Source organism: Vulpes vulpes, chromosome 15 (genome assembly GCF_048418805.1).
Source record: "Vulpes vulpes isolate BD-2025 chromosome 15, VulVul3, whole genome shotgun sequence".
NCBI lineage: Eukaryota > Metazoa > Chordata > Mammalia > Carnivora > Canidae > Vulpes > Vulpes vulpes.
Window position 1 is genome coordinate 14,811,086 of NC_132794.1, and position 15,545 is coordinate 14,826,630.

Sequence of the window (15,545 nt, forward strand, 5' to 3'; positions counted from 1 at the left end):
AGCTCTGAAAGTTGTCCTGGTGGCAGTTAAGCCCTCTGTCCAGGAAGTGACATAGGTGACTTTTGCTCACAATTCAATGGCCAGAACTAGTCACCCAGCCCCATCCAGCCCCAAGTTAGGCTTATAATTTCTTCATAACATTCAGAGGGAAAGAACCAGAAATATTAGTAACTGCTACAGATGTTTCATGTTTCAAGGAGAAAAAAATCAATATATTTGACATTATAAAAATTTAAACATTTCTCTGCCTAAAATCTAATCAGCATTAAAAGCTGAATAATAAATAAATAATAATATTTGCAATAAAAATGTCGAAGGCCTTAAATCCTTATGACTAAGAGAGTAACTTACATCAATAACAAAAACAATTATGTCTCAAAATATAAAAAGGGCACAGGACAGGAACAAGTTATTTAAAATTACAGACCTACAAATAGGTAGTAAATAAGTTTTAAAACTTAAATTCATCCATATTCAAAGACATGCATATTCAAGCAATAATAAATACTTTCTGCTACAAACTAAATTTAAATTACAAACTAAATTTAAACTACAAACTAAATTTAAAACCATACAGATTGTCTTTCATGAATAAATAAATAAATAAATAAATAAATAAATAAATAAATAAAACATTTTTTAAAATATATTTTAAAAATTTTTAAAAATTAAAAAAATAAAATAAAACCATACAGATTTTTGGGAAGTGGCAGTTCAGTTGGACATTTCTACACAGTGGATACAAAGTACTTTACAAGTCACCTTTCTCTTCTGCATGGCATGGCGGTTTAGCATCACTAAACAAAAGTTTACATGGTTTATAACTTAAGACCTAATAAATACATTTCAAAGTATTTTTGTTTCTCCTGGAAAAATCACAGAAGCACCAAACGTCAATCATAATAGGATTTACAATGGTGAAGAATCAGTAACAACTTATTAAAAAAAAAAAAAGTTGATTAAGTAAGCTACGATATATCCAATGAAATATTACACAACCATTAAAAATAAGACTTGTTTTCAGAGGGAGATGCCTATGGTATAGTGTCATGTGAAAATGCCAGGGGATAATAAGATAGTATCATCTTAACTTTTTCAAAGAGAATTCAGATATACATAGGAATAGAATGGAGGAAAAATCACCAAAGTATTAATAATAATTGTTTTACATTGGAGTGATTATATTTCACTGTGTTTCCCTTTCTTTCGACTTTTTGCTCAATTAATATGTTTTTAAAACAAAATTATATAGAAAAAAAAACAATGTTTATTTGCATAGCAGGCAGTGGTATCCATCATGAGAATTCACAGAGTACAGCGTATTTAAAAATATAGGTAAATAAGTAACAAAGAGAATTTCCAGAGAAAATTTCCAGAGCTTAATACTTTTGAAATAAGTGCTGCATGCTTTCCAAAGTTCCTACTAGTGGCATTCAATACACAGATCCCTCTGTGACATAACATTTAACTGTGCCTTATTTTTTAAATCAACTTGTAGCTTTCCTGGATACATGTCATAGTCAAGTTAATCCCTCTTCAACTGGGACCCAGATGTTTCACAAAAAGATTTTCTCTGAGAAGTACCTTCATAGAGCTTTACTCACTATGTCAATGCAAACTGTTTATTTTATAGTGTTGGACCTTGGAACGTGACTATGAGCAAATCTAAGAGGGTATTCTCCACTCAAATACCTTCTGGACTAGCCTACTTGAACAATAGTAAATACAGAATCTCAATTTGAGACTTTTTAAAGGAAAGGGGTCATAGAAAACATGTGAGCATTTAAATCAGACCCCTTAACTTTTTGTGATATTCTAAAGCACTATTGTTGCCTCGTTCACCATTTTGTACAATTTTTAAGTCAGTAAACAAAAAATTGTCTACATTTTTGAGATAAATATACATAGAGGTTAAAAAACTAACTAATAGAAAATAATAAGAAAGAAAAAAATGTAGCAAAGGACTTTGCATTTAAAGTATTTACATTGGGACACCTAGATAGTTCAGTGGTTGAGCATCTTGCCTTTGGCTCAGGGCATGATCCCTGGATCCCGGGATCAAATCCCACATAGGGCTTCCCACGGAGAGCCTGCTTCTCCCTCTGCCTATGTCTCTGCCTCTCTCTCTGTGTCTCATGAATAAATAAATAAAATCTTAAAATAAAATCAAATAAAATATGTACATTAAAAATAATAAAATAAATAAAATGTTTACATTAAATGTCAAGGACTTTCATTACATCCACAACATATCTTTGAAATGATTGATTAAAAGATGACTTTTCCTAGGGCACCTGGGTGGCTCAGTCATTGAGCATCTGACTCTTGATTTTGACAGGTCATGATCTCAAAGTCCTGGGAGCAAGCCCAGAGTGGGCTCTGCATTCAAGTGGGAATCTGTTTCATTTTCTCTCCCTCTGCCCCTCCCCCCTCACATGTGCTTTCTCTCTCTAATAAATAAATAAACCTTTAAAAATAAGTAAGTAAAAAAAGATTACTTTTTCATGAAATACAGACCATCTTTATGCTTATATTATTTTTTTAAATGGAGAAAAGGAAGTAGAAATCGATGTTATAAATCTAATACTGATTTTTCAAAAAACAGTGTCATAATCAGAAGGGTTTTTTTTTTTTTCTGATCAAGAATCTGGGGTCCAACTTTTCCTTACGATGAGCATCAAAACAATATTTAAGACTGCAAATTGGGATCCCTGGGTGGCGCAGCGGTTTGGCGCCTGCCTTTGGCCCAGGGCGCGATCCTGGAGACCCGGGATCGAATCCCACATCGGGCTCCCGGTGCATGGAGCCTGCTTCTCCCTCCGCCTGTGTCTCTGCCTCTCTCTCTCTCTCTGTGACTATCATAAATAAATAAAAAATTAAAAAAAAAATTAAAAAAAAAAAAAAAAGACTGCAAATTATTTTTGTCAGTCCCAAAGAAAGCAGGTCACTGGATCAAATATTTCAAAATGTGTGTTTCTCAGGATAGAAATTCTACCGCATACCCCAGTTACAAGTAAAACTGTCCTATCATTGAATGAATGAGAAACCATGGACTAACCAGAGTCAGATTGCTTTTTTATTGTAGTATTTCTGAGAGATTCATATGTTATTGTGCAGTGTGGATTTCCAAAAAGAAATGATCCTAAGCAATGTTTCCTAATCATACTTGACCACTGAACTTCCTTTTGGGCGTAGCATCTCATGGGTGACTTCTGTGCACACACACTGGTAAACACTGCTCTGTCAGAGCAGTGAACTTCCATTTGTTCTGGCTTCAGACAACAGTTCTCATCTTTAGTAGCAATATTTCCTTTTTCAGTAAGGGGAAATTTCAGCTTGAGAAATAGAAATGGGGGGAAGAAAACTAGACAGTTGTGATGAAGTGTATTATATGGCTTCCTTAGGACTATAAGTTGTGAACTTGGTCTATTCCATTCATTCAATAAGTAGAAAATGATGTTTGGTATGAATATGTGCCATTTAAATGAGGTGTTACAAGCTTAAAATCTAACCACTCTCAAAGACATGAGAGCAATCACAGAATTTCATAAAAGTAACTTTGGCATGACTCTTTTCGCAATATTTCTGGTTCCTGCCTGAAATCTGTAGTTGAATAGGAGATGAGCCATTCCTCCAAGGCTTTAAGGTGCTGGCAGCCTGAAGAAAGTGAGCCTTTAAGAAAGAGTCAGCATTTAGAAAGAGCTTGGGGACCAAGCGCCATAATTGTCGGGACAAAGGGCTCAATCACTGCCACAGGGCAGAAAGAGGGAAGTCAGGCAGTCTCTACAAGCCTCAAGAACCTCCTCTTTCTCCTCAATGCTCTCATAAGCCTCTCTGTCTTGGCAGAGCGTCCTACTTCATCAGGCAGGGTGTAAAGGCACAAGGAAGAGACTCAACCCAACTGAATGGTCATTTTGGGGGGACATTGAATTCATGTCCAAATGAATTGGACATGCCCAAATCAAGACATTTAGTCCTGTCAGAAGGCAAGAGTTAATAAAAACGTCATCTCTACCCTCAAAGAACAGTTAGGCTCCTGACTTAGGATAATTTTACACCAGAATGAATCCCCCAATTTTGCACTAGATTATGTTATCTGAAGAGAAGGAAGAGTTCACCTCTGGGGCCTGAAGAATCAGAAAAGACTTCATGTTGGAGGGAACAGAGTGGGTTTCTTACTCTGTTATGAAATAATTGACCTCTGTACATAGTTTCCTTTTCTGTTACTTCTCACCATTTGACTGGAAGCTCTGCTGATGGCATGAACCACATGCTTCCATCTTTGTATCCTCCACTGCTGCCAGAATAATCATAGATATTAATAGATGGCCAAAAATATTTGATGAACTGAATTAAATTGAATATTGACTATCACTAGAATAGAGTACTTTTGGCTTTGGATATATTATTTTTCTTTTTTGATGTGCAACTCCAACTTATTAAGAAAAACTACTGGCAGCATGTGCTAAGCTGCCCATAACCCATAATCTTCCCTTAACTGACCTTTCCCATGACTGCTACCATCTGAGGCATCTCAGGGATTCCTTACTCTAAGACATACTTTCTTCCCCCTTAAATGTCATTCCTACTGAATTTATGTAGCTCTTGTTGAGACATCACAGAGAGTTTGGATATGATTATTGAATTGGGGGTGACATCAAACCCCATCCCTCCTCTTGAAAGGACACCAATATCTGAAGAAACATGTATAAAGTTTGTCCAACACCCAGACCACTGAGGCTGTCCTTATCCCCACCTTTGTCCTTAATCAGGACGTCGTGAAAGGTAAAAATTTGGGTACCTCTTGTCCATTCATTCTCCACTAGGTCAAAGTACATCTGCTTCCCATCCAAATTCACCTTGCATGAAATCTTTACCAAGGCTAAATCAGTCTCCAAAAGTAAAACAAGAAGAGGTGAGCTGAGTGGGGAAGAGAGTATTATCTAAGGGAATCTTAGAAGTTAAATGGGTAGCCTTGAAATTAAAGGTGCAGTAAAAAAAAAAATAAATAAATAAAGGTGCAGTAAATATAGGCTTAAAGTAAATTGCTTATGATGTAATAAACTAGAATTATGGATGTGGCAATAAAGAGAGGCAATATAATACTGTATATTTAAGGAGCAGCCATCAGCAAACAAATAGATCAAATTGCCATCTTGTTTTCTGTTGATAGCTTCTGGAATGGTTATTATTCCACAGGAATGCAAAACAGGAGTCGACACTACTGAAGCTTTCCATTTCTTGATTGCCAGCTAATAGTTTTACCCTTTTTTCCTGTATGACCTCACACTTTGTCGCAATGGGCACACAACAGCTAGTTAAGGCAGGAAGCGAGGTTCATTAGGATTTGTGTAATAATAAATGTTGGCCCTGTCATATTAAGGCTAAGACAGAAAAACAGAATAAACAAAGAAACTCAATGTGTTGTGTAGTAGTTTGTTTCTTTATTTGCAAAATCACATCAGAGAGCTAAAGACTGTTAATTGAAATATTAAATAAAATGACATTTTACAAAGGGGAAAAAATAGTAATTAAGAGCATTCACTACTGAGATTTTCTTGAGGTAGTTGTGATACCGTTTTGGTTTCCTAGGACTGCTGTAACAAATAACAAAGTGTATGCCTTAAAACAATAGAAATCTATTCAAAAAAAAAAAAAAGAAGAAGAAAAAGAAGAAGAAAGAAAAAGAAATCTACTCTCTCACGGTTCTCTAGCCCAGAAGTCCAAAATCAAGTTGTTAACAGGGTCCAACTTCCCCTGAAGGCTCCAGGAAAGATTGAGTTTCTTGCCTCCTCCATCTGTGGTGGTTCCAGACAGTCCTTGGTTTCTGACTGTATCATTCCAATTTCTGCCATTCTCCATCTACTCTTGCTCTTAGATGATGTCAATCCAGTCTTATGGCTTTAAATACTACCTAAGCATAACCTTCAGTGTTGATTCCCAAATTTCTATCTCTAGACCAGACCTCTCCTACAAAATGCAGACCAGTAAAGGTGGCTTCCTAGTTGACATCTCCACTTGGATTTGTAACAAGCAGCACACAGTAGTCATGCTCCAAATCAAGCACCACCCGCTTATTCATCTCAGTGAATGTCAGTTTCAGACCAAAAGCTTGATGTCACTCTTGACTCTCTTCTTCTTCACTTACAATTGATCAGTAAATCCTGCCAGCTCTGTCTTCAATTTTTTTTTTAATTTGGCCACTTTTTGCCATATCCCAACACTATTAATCTATGCCAAACTATCATCAGTTACCCGGATTATCACAGTGCCTATGGTTATAGTTACCTTATACTGTAGAGGCTTTGGTAGCAAATCTCTGCTTTCTCTCATGCTCCTCTCCCTCTTCAGTCCGTTCATAGTACAGAAAACTGGGTGAATTTTAAGAACCCAGTGCCATGTGTGTCTTCTTTGCTCTCACACGACTACCATATTCACAACTCTTCTGACATTACTGGTCACCAAATGGGTGGGAGTTTTCCCACACCAAGCAATTCTCTGTGACATCTGTTGGGTGTCCTACAGTTTATCTCAATTTTGAAACTACCTACCTGGAGATAGTGTTAGATTTCACAGGATAAGACCTCAATCCCATGAGACTGTCCTGCTGCTTCAGATACCAATAACTAGTAGGTCCCCAGGTTACCCACCACTACTGTCTGATTCAGTTGCAAATCAGAGGTTTCCAGGACTTCCTCCTTCTTGGGTTTGATTATTTGTTAGAGCAGCTCACAGAATTCAAGGAAACACTTACTTATATTTGTCAGTTTATTAAAAGATACAGATGAACAACCAGATGAAAAGAAACATAGGGCAAGGTTTAGGAGGGTACCAAGCACAGGAGCTTCTGTTCCCATGGAGTTGAGGTATGTCAGCCTCCCTGTTTGTGGATATTTTCACTAACCTGGAAGCTCTTTGAACTCCACCCCCCCCCCCCCCGGCCTTTTATGGATGCTTCATTACATAAGCATGATTGATTCACTCATTGGCCACTAGCAATTAGTTCCACCTCTAGCTTCTCTCCCCATCTTGGTGGTCATAGGGTAGAACTGATCATAGGGTAGAACTCTCTGATCACATGGTTGCTTCTCTGGACAACCAGCCCCCACCCTTAGGAGGGACCCCCAAATCACCTCATCAACATGACGAAAGACAACTTTGATGGAAAAGTTTAGAAACCACTACTTTGGGTTTACCTTAGGTATCCTTGCAAACAGTCCAGCAGGAAATTCCAAGCACTTTAGGAGCTCTGCACCAAAAAAGAGCATGAAGACCAATATATATTTCTTCTTATAAGTCTTGGTGTCACATAGGGTGATCCTCTTGAAATATGCCATTTCCATACTCTACTGGAAACCCTCCAGTGATTGCCCATGTCACTCAGAATAAAATCCAGGGTCCTATTATGGCCTATAAGGTCCTCTATGATATGCTCCAATCCATCACTACTTTAAGCTCATTTTCTACCAGTCCAGACCAGGCTCACCCACTTTCATCCTCACTGCTCCACAAACTTAACACCAGGCAGTTCCCACCTTAGAACATTTGTCCCTTCTGACTGGAATGCTCCTCTCTCAATATCTTCAAAGCAGTTTCCTCACTCCCTGCAGGTTCTTATTTCAAAGTTGCTCTCTTTATGAAATCTCTCTTGGCCTCCTACCCTAACACGTCAACACCCTTCTTCCTGTTCATGATCAGCTCCCCTTCTAGCATGTAAGCTCCAAAAGTTATATTTCTGTCTATTCTGTCTAATGTTGCATCCCCAGTGCCAAGTACAGTGTCTGGCTCATAGGAAGCAGGCATTTTATAAATAAATAGTTAAATGAGTGAATGAATTAATAAATGAACGCATGAGCTCTTTGGTAAAATTATAGATATAGACAATCAGTTGAAGTAAAACAAAAAAAATACATCTAAATATATGTAAAGATATAGTTTTATTACATTTCTGAATGGTATTATTGTAGATATATTATTGGAATACATTCACCACTACAAAGTCAAGTCAGAACAGTGTATTCCGTTTACAGGAATGATATTCAATGCTATTATTTTCATGGTTTTCTTCTTTATCATCACCAAGCGAGATGGATTCCCTGGCACAATGGAGCTTTGTTTTTCTTAAATTCCTTTTGGGAAGAAGGGGGTACATCTCATATTTCCCACCCATCATCCAGCACAGACTCTACCTAGAGGGAGCAGGGGTGGAAACAGCAGGCAATAGTAGAACTGCTTTTCTTTACATTATGTAGCTGTAACAGGGCCTCAATTTCTACCACGTTATACTCACACGGACTTTGATTGTGATACCTCCCTCCTTTATGGAAAGCTAGTGACTGCCCAGTTCTCTTTTGTCAAGGTTAAACACAGCTTTTTGTCAGGAAAAACACATACATACTCCGGAGTCATGCCAAATAAATGCTAGTTGAACTGAATTAAAATGTTGTCAGCATAAAGTGAGGGAAAGGTCTTTGGATAAAGGTGGCGACTTGAAAGCACATTAAGAAGCAGGTTAGAAAGTATTCTTGGAACCTGAAAAAAATCAATCGATCAATCAATCAATGGGACCTAGAGCCAAGCTGAGTCCTTTTCAAATACAGATGATTTCTGGACTCTGCCCCTTGACATTATGATTGCGTACAAATGGAATAGGGTCAAGGAAACGTTTGGAAACCATTTCTTTGTGTTTACCTTAACCATCTTTGCAAACAGCCCAGCATTCAATCTTAACCTTGACTAAGTACTGCCTTCTGCCTATAACGATCATGTTTTTGACCCAACAGTAGGTGGGTTTGTGATTATGACAAAATTGTCTTAGAAGTCTAGATGCAATTATGTGATGCAAACCAGAAGTTCTCATTTTTTCTCCTCCCCCGCCCCCCGCGTACTCACTACTCTCCCTTATTGAAGGCAACATGTTACCTTTGCACTGCGTAACCATGTCTGATTTCCATCTATGTCTATGTGGTCATAAAATGAAATTTTCTGTCTTGATGTGAACTTGTTGGTGCAAGAATCTAGACACAGAAACACACTTGTAGTGATGGAACTCTGCTACCTAATTCTGTATTAAAATCTCAAGTGAGTTTTTCTCTGCTTACCTTAAACCACTGTAACATAAATTTAGAATCCTGTTGGAAGAGAATTTTACATTCATAGATATGATTTCCATTGAAATTGTCCATTCCAATTTCAAAGTCCTTGTGGTAAAAAAGAAGAAGAGGAAAAAGAAGAAGATCTTAGCTTGGGCTGCTAATAGGAGTCTCACAGACCTGATGGCTTAAACAACAGACACTTATTTCACATAGTTCTGGAGGCTAGGAAATCTAAGTCAAGGATTGGCAAAGTTGGTGTCTGGTGAGCACCTGTATCCTGGCTTGTAAGCGGCTGTCTTCTCTTCTATCTTGTCTTCTTCTATGGAAGAGTGAGAGAGAGAAAGAGAGAGGCATTGAGCTTAGAAGAAAAGGACAAGGGGGTGAGGGAAAAGTTCCCCTCGAACAACCGAAAAGAAAGAGGAACAGAAGGAGGAACCTGGTAGGAATTCCTCCTCTTGAAATCAGGGGACCCAAGAGTACAAATGACTGAAGCTAGAAGTTGACCACATGGAGAGCCTCAAAGACTTGAAATATCTCATTGACAAGCCCACACCCACAGATTTAAAAAAGTCATGCATGCTTTCCTCTACTTGTATCAAAGACTCTGCAATTCAGTGTTGTCAAATCTGAAGCTATGAGGAGGAGAGAGGAAGTGACTAATACTTATGAGACTGTTCCCTTAGGATGAACTGGAATGGCTCCCATCAATAACTGTCCTGTCTCTATCAGATTTCACTTTCCTGGTACTTTCTCAGCCCTCTATATGCCTCACTTTGCTGCAGGTTCTTGGTATTCAGCAGCAGCCCTTCCTAAGGGAAAAAAGGAGAGTATGATGGGGTGTTGAACTAACGACAACATTTATAATGCTTGTTTGATGCCAGAAAGAAAGAAAATTGCCCCAAAACGACACCTACACACTACATACACACATAATAAAAACACATATCATTCTCGTAAACTCAGAAACATTCAGCTTTATGTAAATAAGAGACAACTATATATCAAAGGAACGATTTGGAGGTGAGCAGGAAAGTGCTAATTCCTCTTTTTCCATGTGTGATAATACTAACTCATTTCTGGGGATGATTGAGTTTTCAGGGCACCATCCTTCTATCATAACATTTCCTTTACAACGAAATCTTCTAAGGTAGGCAAGGAAGCATTACTAACCCACACTTAGAGATGAAGGACATCAGAAATAATTTGATAAAGTGAAAATACACATATATAAATCAGTTATATATAGTTCTCTATGTAATAAATAATCATGTGAGCTAATTCCTTACAATAAATATTTTTAACATATATACTACATGATAATGTTAGTATAATATAATAGGTATTTTAAAAATCTATGTATAGATTGGAGAATCAAACACCTGAGTTTGTCACTAACAAGGATTGGGGACTTTGAATAAGCTAGGCAAAGTGTACGATCTCTCAGTTCACCTTTTCAGGTATAAAAACAGAACCTCCTACATGGAATGTTATAAGGCTTAAGTAAAATATTACCAAAGAGCTATTCCATAGTAACTTTCTTCTCAATATTTAAAATTCTTAAAGAGGAAAAAGATAGGCCAAGGTCCAAAGTTCTATTCCCATTCTGGAGTGTATTCCCTCCTACCAGACTGCCTATGCATTTGAGAGGTGCTTACATTTGAGTAATGACTGATTTTCTCCTAAATGGTTGTACGCTGAGCATCTTCACTGACTATGACCTCCATAAGAATGGTGATTCTGAATAAGACACATTCTCTCTTCCTAAGAGTTCTCACCCAGTGCTTGAGGAGATAAACAAAAATTTTTTTTAATGCTAATAATTATGGTGGAAGCCCTAACACCGAAGAATCTCTGAACCTAAGTCTGGGCTATTCTAATTGTGGGTCAGCTTGACATCTATCTTCTATTATCCGAGCTTACCACCTCACTTTAAAGCATCCACTTAACAGTTCTGAGGGAAATTACAAGTCTACCCCCAAAGGAGCTGGTTACCCCTGTCTGAGAAAAAGCAAACAAATAAACAAAGTCACTTACAAGCAAACTTTTTCCTAACATGCATTTCAGAATAAATGTCCAGTAGGAATCTGCAGGTAAAAGTTAACATGGTCTCCTACCATGGTCACACAGTGTTCAACTCTGGTCTCTCCGAGAACAGGGAAATGATCTCTGCGTGAATATCTCCTATCATCAGTTCAAAAGCCAGAAACATTTCCAAAGAAAGCCACAGTAATCCTGCACAAACTTGCTCAGCTTTTGTAACCTGACATTGTAATTGATTATTTAATAGAGAAAACCAGTTGAGCAAGAAATTGCAAAATAAATAATTTTATAATTAATAAAAATTATAGATGTGTATTTGTTCACCATCTTTCAAAACAGAATCAAAGTCATTCCTTGAATTAGAGTTTGCCAGTTGGAGTTCTTTTCTAAAAATACACATAGATCATACAAGGTGCCTGTGCCATTTATTTGGGATTTGCAGTTTTCTATTTTTCTTTCTTTTTTTTTTTTTTTTTTTTTGAGTCTAGAGAGAACTTGCAAATCAATCTGGCATATACAAGCAAAGTAAGAGCTGAATTCTCCAATGAGGCTTTGAGCACTGGTATTTTGTACTGCCGCTTGTTTGGAGATCTTCCCATTTGAGATACCAAAGGTTTAGTGCATGTTCTCTCTTAGGGGAGCAACACATTTCTCTGGAGATAAGATGCAGGATGGCTTTGAGGCCAGACCAAACAGTTTCTCAAAACAAAACAACCGTTCTTTAAATCTGCCCGTGCACTTTGGAAGGTACTAGAATATGACCCCAGAATTCTGGGCCATAAGAAAAGAAGAAATGTTTTCATTTTGAAAAATTTAAGTGTATGTGTGTCTCATTTTGACCCCACTCAACTTTCTGACTGATTTCTCTGGCGTCGAAAAGGTCTGCTTTTGAATCGAAAGAGCTTCATTCTGAGGAAGGATGGTCCTGCCAGATACAGCTCAAATTATGTTGAGGTCAACCACAGTGTGATTCATGTCCCAAGTGCAGGAAATCACCCTCCACCACGTTGTCAGTTTTATTTGACATGATACTAAATATTTGGAATACATTGGCCATCTGAGAGGTAACATACAGTCCAACTTTGGCTTTAAAATTTTAGGCATACAAATAAAGACCAGTTTATGCACAGGTGACAAGCGCTGATACATTTTAACATTGGGTTTTGGATCTGTTCCGACCATCACTCCATTTATTTGGGGGGGGGGGGAGCTTTTGTTTGAATCTCTTATATTCATCTTAAAATATGGCACAATGATGTGACTAATGCATCCCTTTTGCTATTGCAGGAGGCATTTTTGAAACTGTGGAAAATGAACCCGTTAATGTCGAAGAATTAGCATTCAAGTTCGCAGTCACCAGCATTAACAGAAATCGAACCCTGATGCCTAACACTACGCTAACCTACGACATCCAGAGAATTAACCTTTTTGATAGTTTTGAAGCCTCGCGGAGAGGTAACTATTTTCACATTTTTAAAAGCTTTTTTGGGTGATGTGTCTGCCCTACGAGTCACCTTTTTTGCTACCTGCCCTTTTTCAGAGTGGACATTTTTGTGTAAATGGGTTGCAGGAAATCTCGGCCCTCGATGTCACTGTCCAGTGCAATCTGAACCATCCTAATGGATGTTGCCTAGCTATGTTTTCTGGGCCATTCTGATTAGCTCACCCTTCAGTGCCCTCTACTCTATGATTAACCGGTTCAGCTGTGAATGGAAAATGTCAGGCTTGATCTGTTTTTCCTTCCTGAGGCTGAGATACCACCATGAAATTGTACAGTGCAGTCAAATAAAACTTTGTGGAAGGTCATATGCACCGAGCATGTGGAAATGCCCACAACACGCATAACTCACATCCTGAATTTTTACAGGTTGTAAACTACTGGGTTTACGTAGCATCTCCTAACTTTTTTTTTTTTTTTTTTACTCTTTTCCACAAAATCATAGAAATATAAAAAGTAAACCAATGAAACAATCTCTGCATTTTTTTTTTCTGATTCTCTTTCTCTTCTGAGTAGAAGACAAGGTCCTACAAAATAATCCAATTTAGATATAGGCCTGGTTTCAAAGTTTCTGTCGTGAAAGAGCCATTGGGATTGCGAAGCTTGCTTAGACATCCCCCAAACACTTCTAAGACAACTGTGAAGCACAGCCACATTCAATACACCTGAAACTCAGCCTCTAACCAGGGAGGTGTTGAGACTCCATGCAGGTGTTTGTATGGAAACCAAGGCTGCCCCGCACCCCCAAGTGTGTGGGGGGTGGGGGCTCTTTCCCTCATAGAGGAATGTTTTGCCCATTAAACACACACAAATAAATGGAATGGAATGAGCACCATGTTTATGTCAATTGTCAAGTAACTAATACTGGTTGTTTCCACATAGAATTAACTCAGGACCATCAGATGTGTGTCCTTACACACTCTTCTGCAGGATTCTTAGTGTACTTTATAAACAAAAGGTAAAAGTTGTTTTCCTAAGGGTTCAGATGAAAAGCATATAGTATAATGATTCTTTTTTTTTCTTTAATCTATGGTATGACTATAGTGTAAGTACGTTTTCTTTTTTTTTTTTTTACGTTTTCTTTTTAAAGCTGGATGGAGTTGCAGATACTACATAAGTCAGAATTGTCTATGAACAAATAATAAAAACGTGTACTTATATAGCACTTCAAAATCATCTTTACGTGAATTATTTCTATGGGTGAGATCTCTTTCTCTGCCTCTCTCTGTCTCTCATCTCTTTCTATCTTTGTCTTTCTCTGTCTATGTCTACGTCTCTGTCTCTGTCTCTCTCTCTGTCCTGTCTCTCCATCACACACACACACAAACATTGCTGAGCAAATATCTTAGAAAGGCAAACATATTTAACAACGATACTTCAACCCACATAGAAGTGAGAGCTTTTTTTGTGGTCTCGAGTACCTGTCATACTTGTAAATTAAACACCCCCAATGCTTCTTAAAACTGGTAATTTTCCGGCAAACAGAATTCAAAAAATTGATTTTCTGTCAAGTCATATTAGCATCCCAGAGCTACATATTAGCGGGAATCTCAATCCATTGCCCATGTTAGACAAAACAACAATTCATATACTCTCATGCTCTCATTTTATCTTACCAGTGAAAACATACCCAGAAAATAAGCTTCTGAAGACAATGGCAATTTACACTTACTGCGCTTAATGCAGAAAATTATGTCTTCATATCTCAAGTAGAAATTTGGTACCAAAGAGCAGTCTCAGAAAGTTTTCCTTGTGAATGACTGCCAACATTTTCAGTTACATAGATATTTACAATATGGCTTTCAAAACTTTATTATTTTTTCTCTCTAAATCAAGTCAGATAATTTTGACAAATTTTATCTATATAGTTTTTACTACTTATAAATTTTGTTATTACTTAATCCAAATATTTCATTATTATCTCTTGGCAGTTCCAAATTCTTTTAAATTAATATTCAAATATAAATTTGAAATGCTTTTAAACTTATGTAATAATGCCAGCATAAATTTATGTCAGCATGAAATGAATAGACACTATTTTACATGGTTATAGAAGATAATTGGTCCCAGTCTTTCTGGAAGGAAATTTGCTTAATATGTATTGAGTAACACAAAAATATCATTCCATTAAATTATAGCTGAAATCTAAGAAAGTAACGTAAAATTCAGAGAAAAATATAAGAACTAAGATTAGTAGTATAATACTAATTGTAATAACAAAAATTAGGGGCAGCTTAAATGTTCAAAAGCATCAGAAATAGTTAAATAAATGATGACCTATCCATGGAATGGGCTATTCTACAGACATGAAAAATAAATACTTTTGAAGACTTTGTAAGGGGACTTGGGGGTAGGTGTGCTTTTAGTATTAAATTCAATATTAAACGAAGAAAGTGATGTATCATACTGTATCTAATATAAATGATTTATTTTCTTATAAACTGGAATGTCAAAATATGAATAGGTATTTTCCCAAGATGATGAAATTACAGGGCCTTTTTTTCTCTCCCTTATACTTTAAAATATTCCAAATTATCTCAATGAGTGTATAAAATCTTATACTGAGAAAAATAAATGTTATGAATTAATTTTTAAGTACATATTGACTTGATTTTCTTAAGCTACATGTCGGCTGATGTTGAGGTAGGGAGAGGCCTCACCTTGAGCTGGGTCCCTGGGCTCTGGTACAGAGCCAGTAACCCTGACTCACTCTGTTGTCTATGATATTAGTGGCTTGGACCAAATGGCTTCTAAGATCTCTTTAAGTTATCCTATGCTATTATTCTATAATTAATTAGGTACCAGTACCACTTACTATTCTTTAGCAGTTTTTTTTTTTTCTTTAGCAGTTTTTCAATGGCCTGGAATTCCTTTCTGAGTTTTGGAAAGATGGGAACTAAAGTACTTTGCAG

At 37.1% G+C, this 15,545-nt stretch overlaps 1 protein-coding gene across 12 annotated transcripts in view; it reads left to right on the forward strand.

The window, feature by feature from the left end:
* Positions 1 to 15,545, forward strand: part of GRIK1 (glutamate ionotropic receptor kainate type subunit 1) — a 365,694-nt gene that overhangs the window by 216,335 nt on the left and 133,814 nt on the right. For all 12 annotated transcript variants that reach the window (XM_072740870.1, XM_072740871.1, XM_072740874.1 and 9 more), the window contains exon 2: positions 12,423 to 12,590. In XM_072740870.1, coding sequence (XP_072596971.1) covers positions 12,423 to 12,590 — 168 coding nt within the window. The remainder of the gene's footprint in view (positions 1 to 12,422; positions 12,591 to 15,545) is intronic.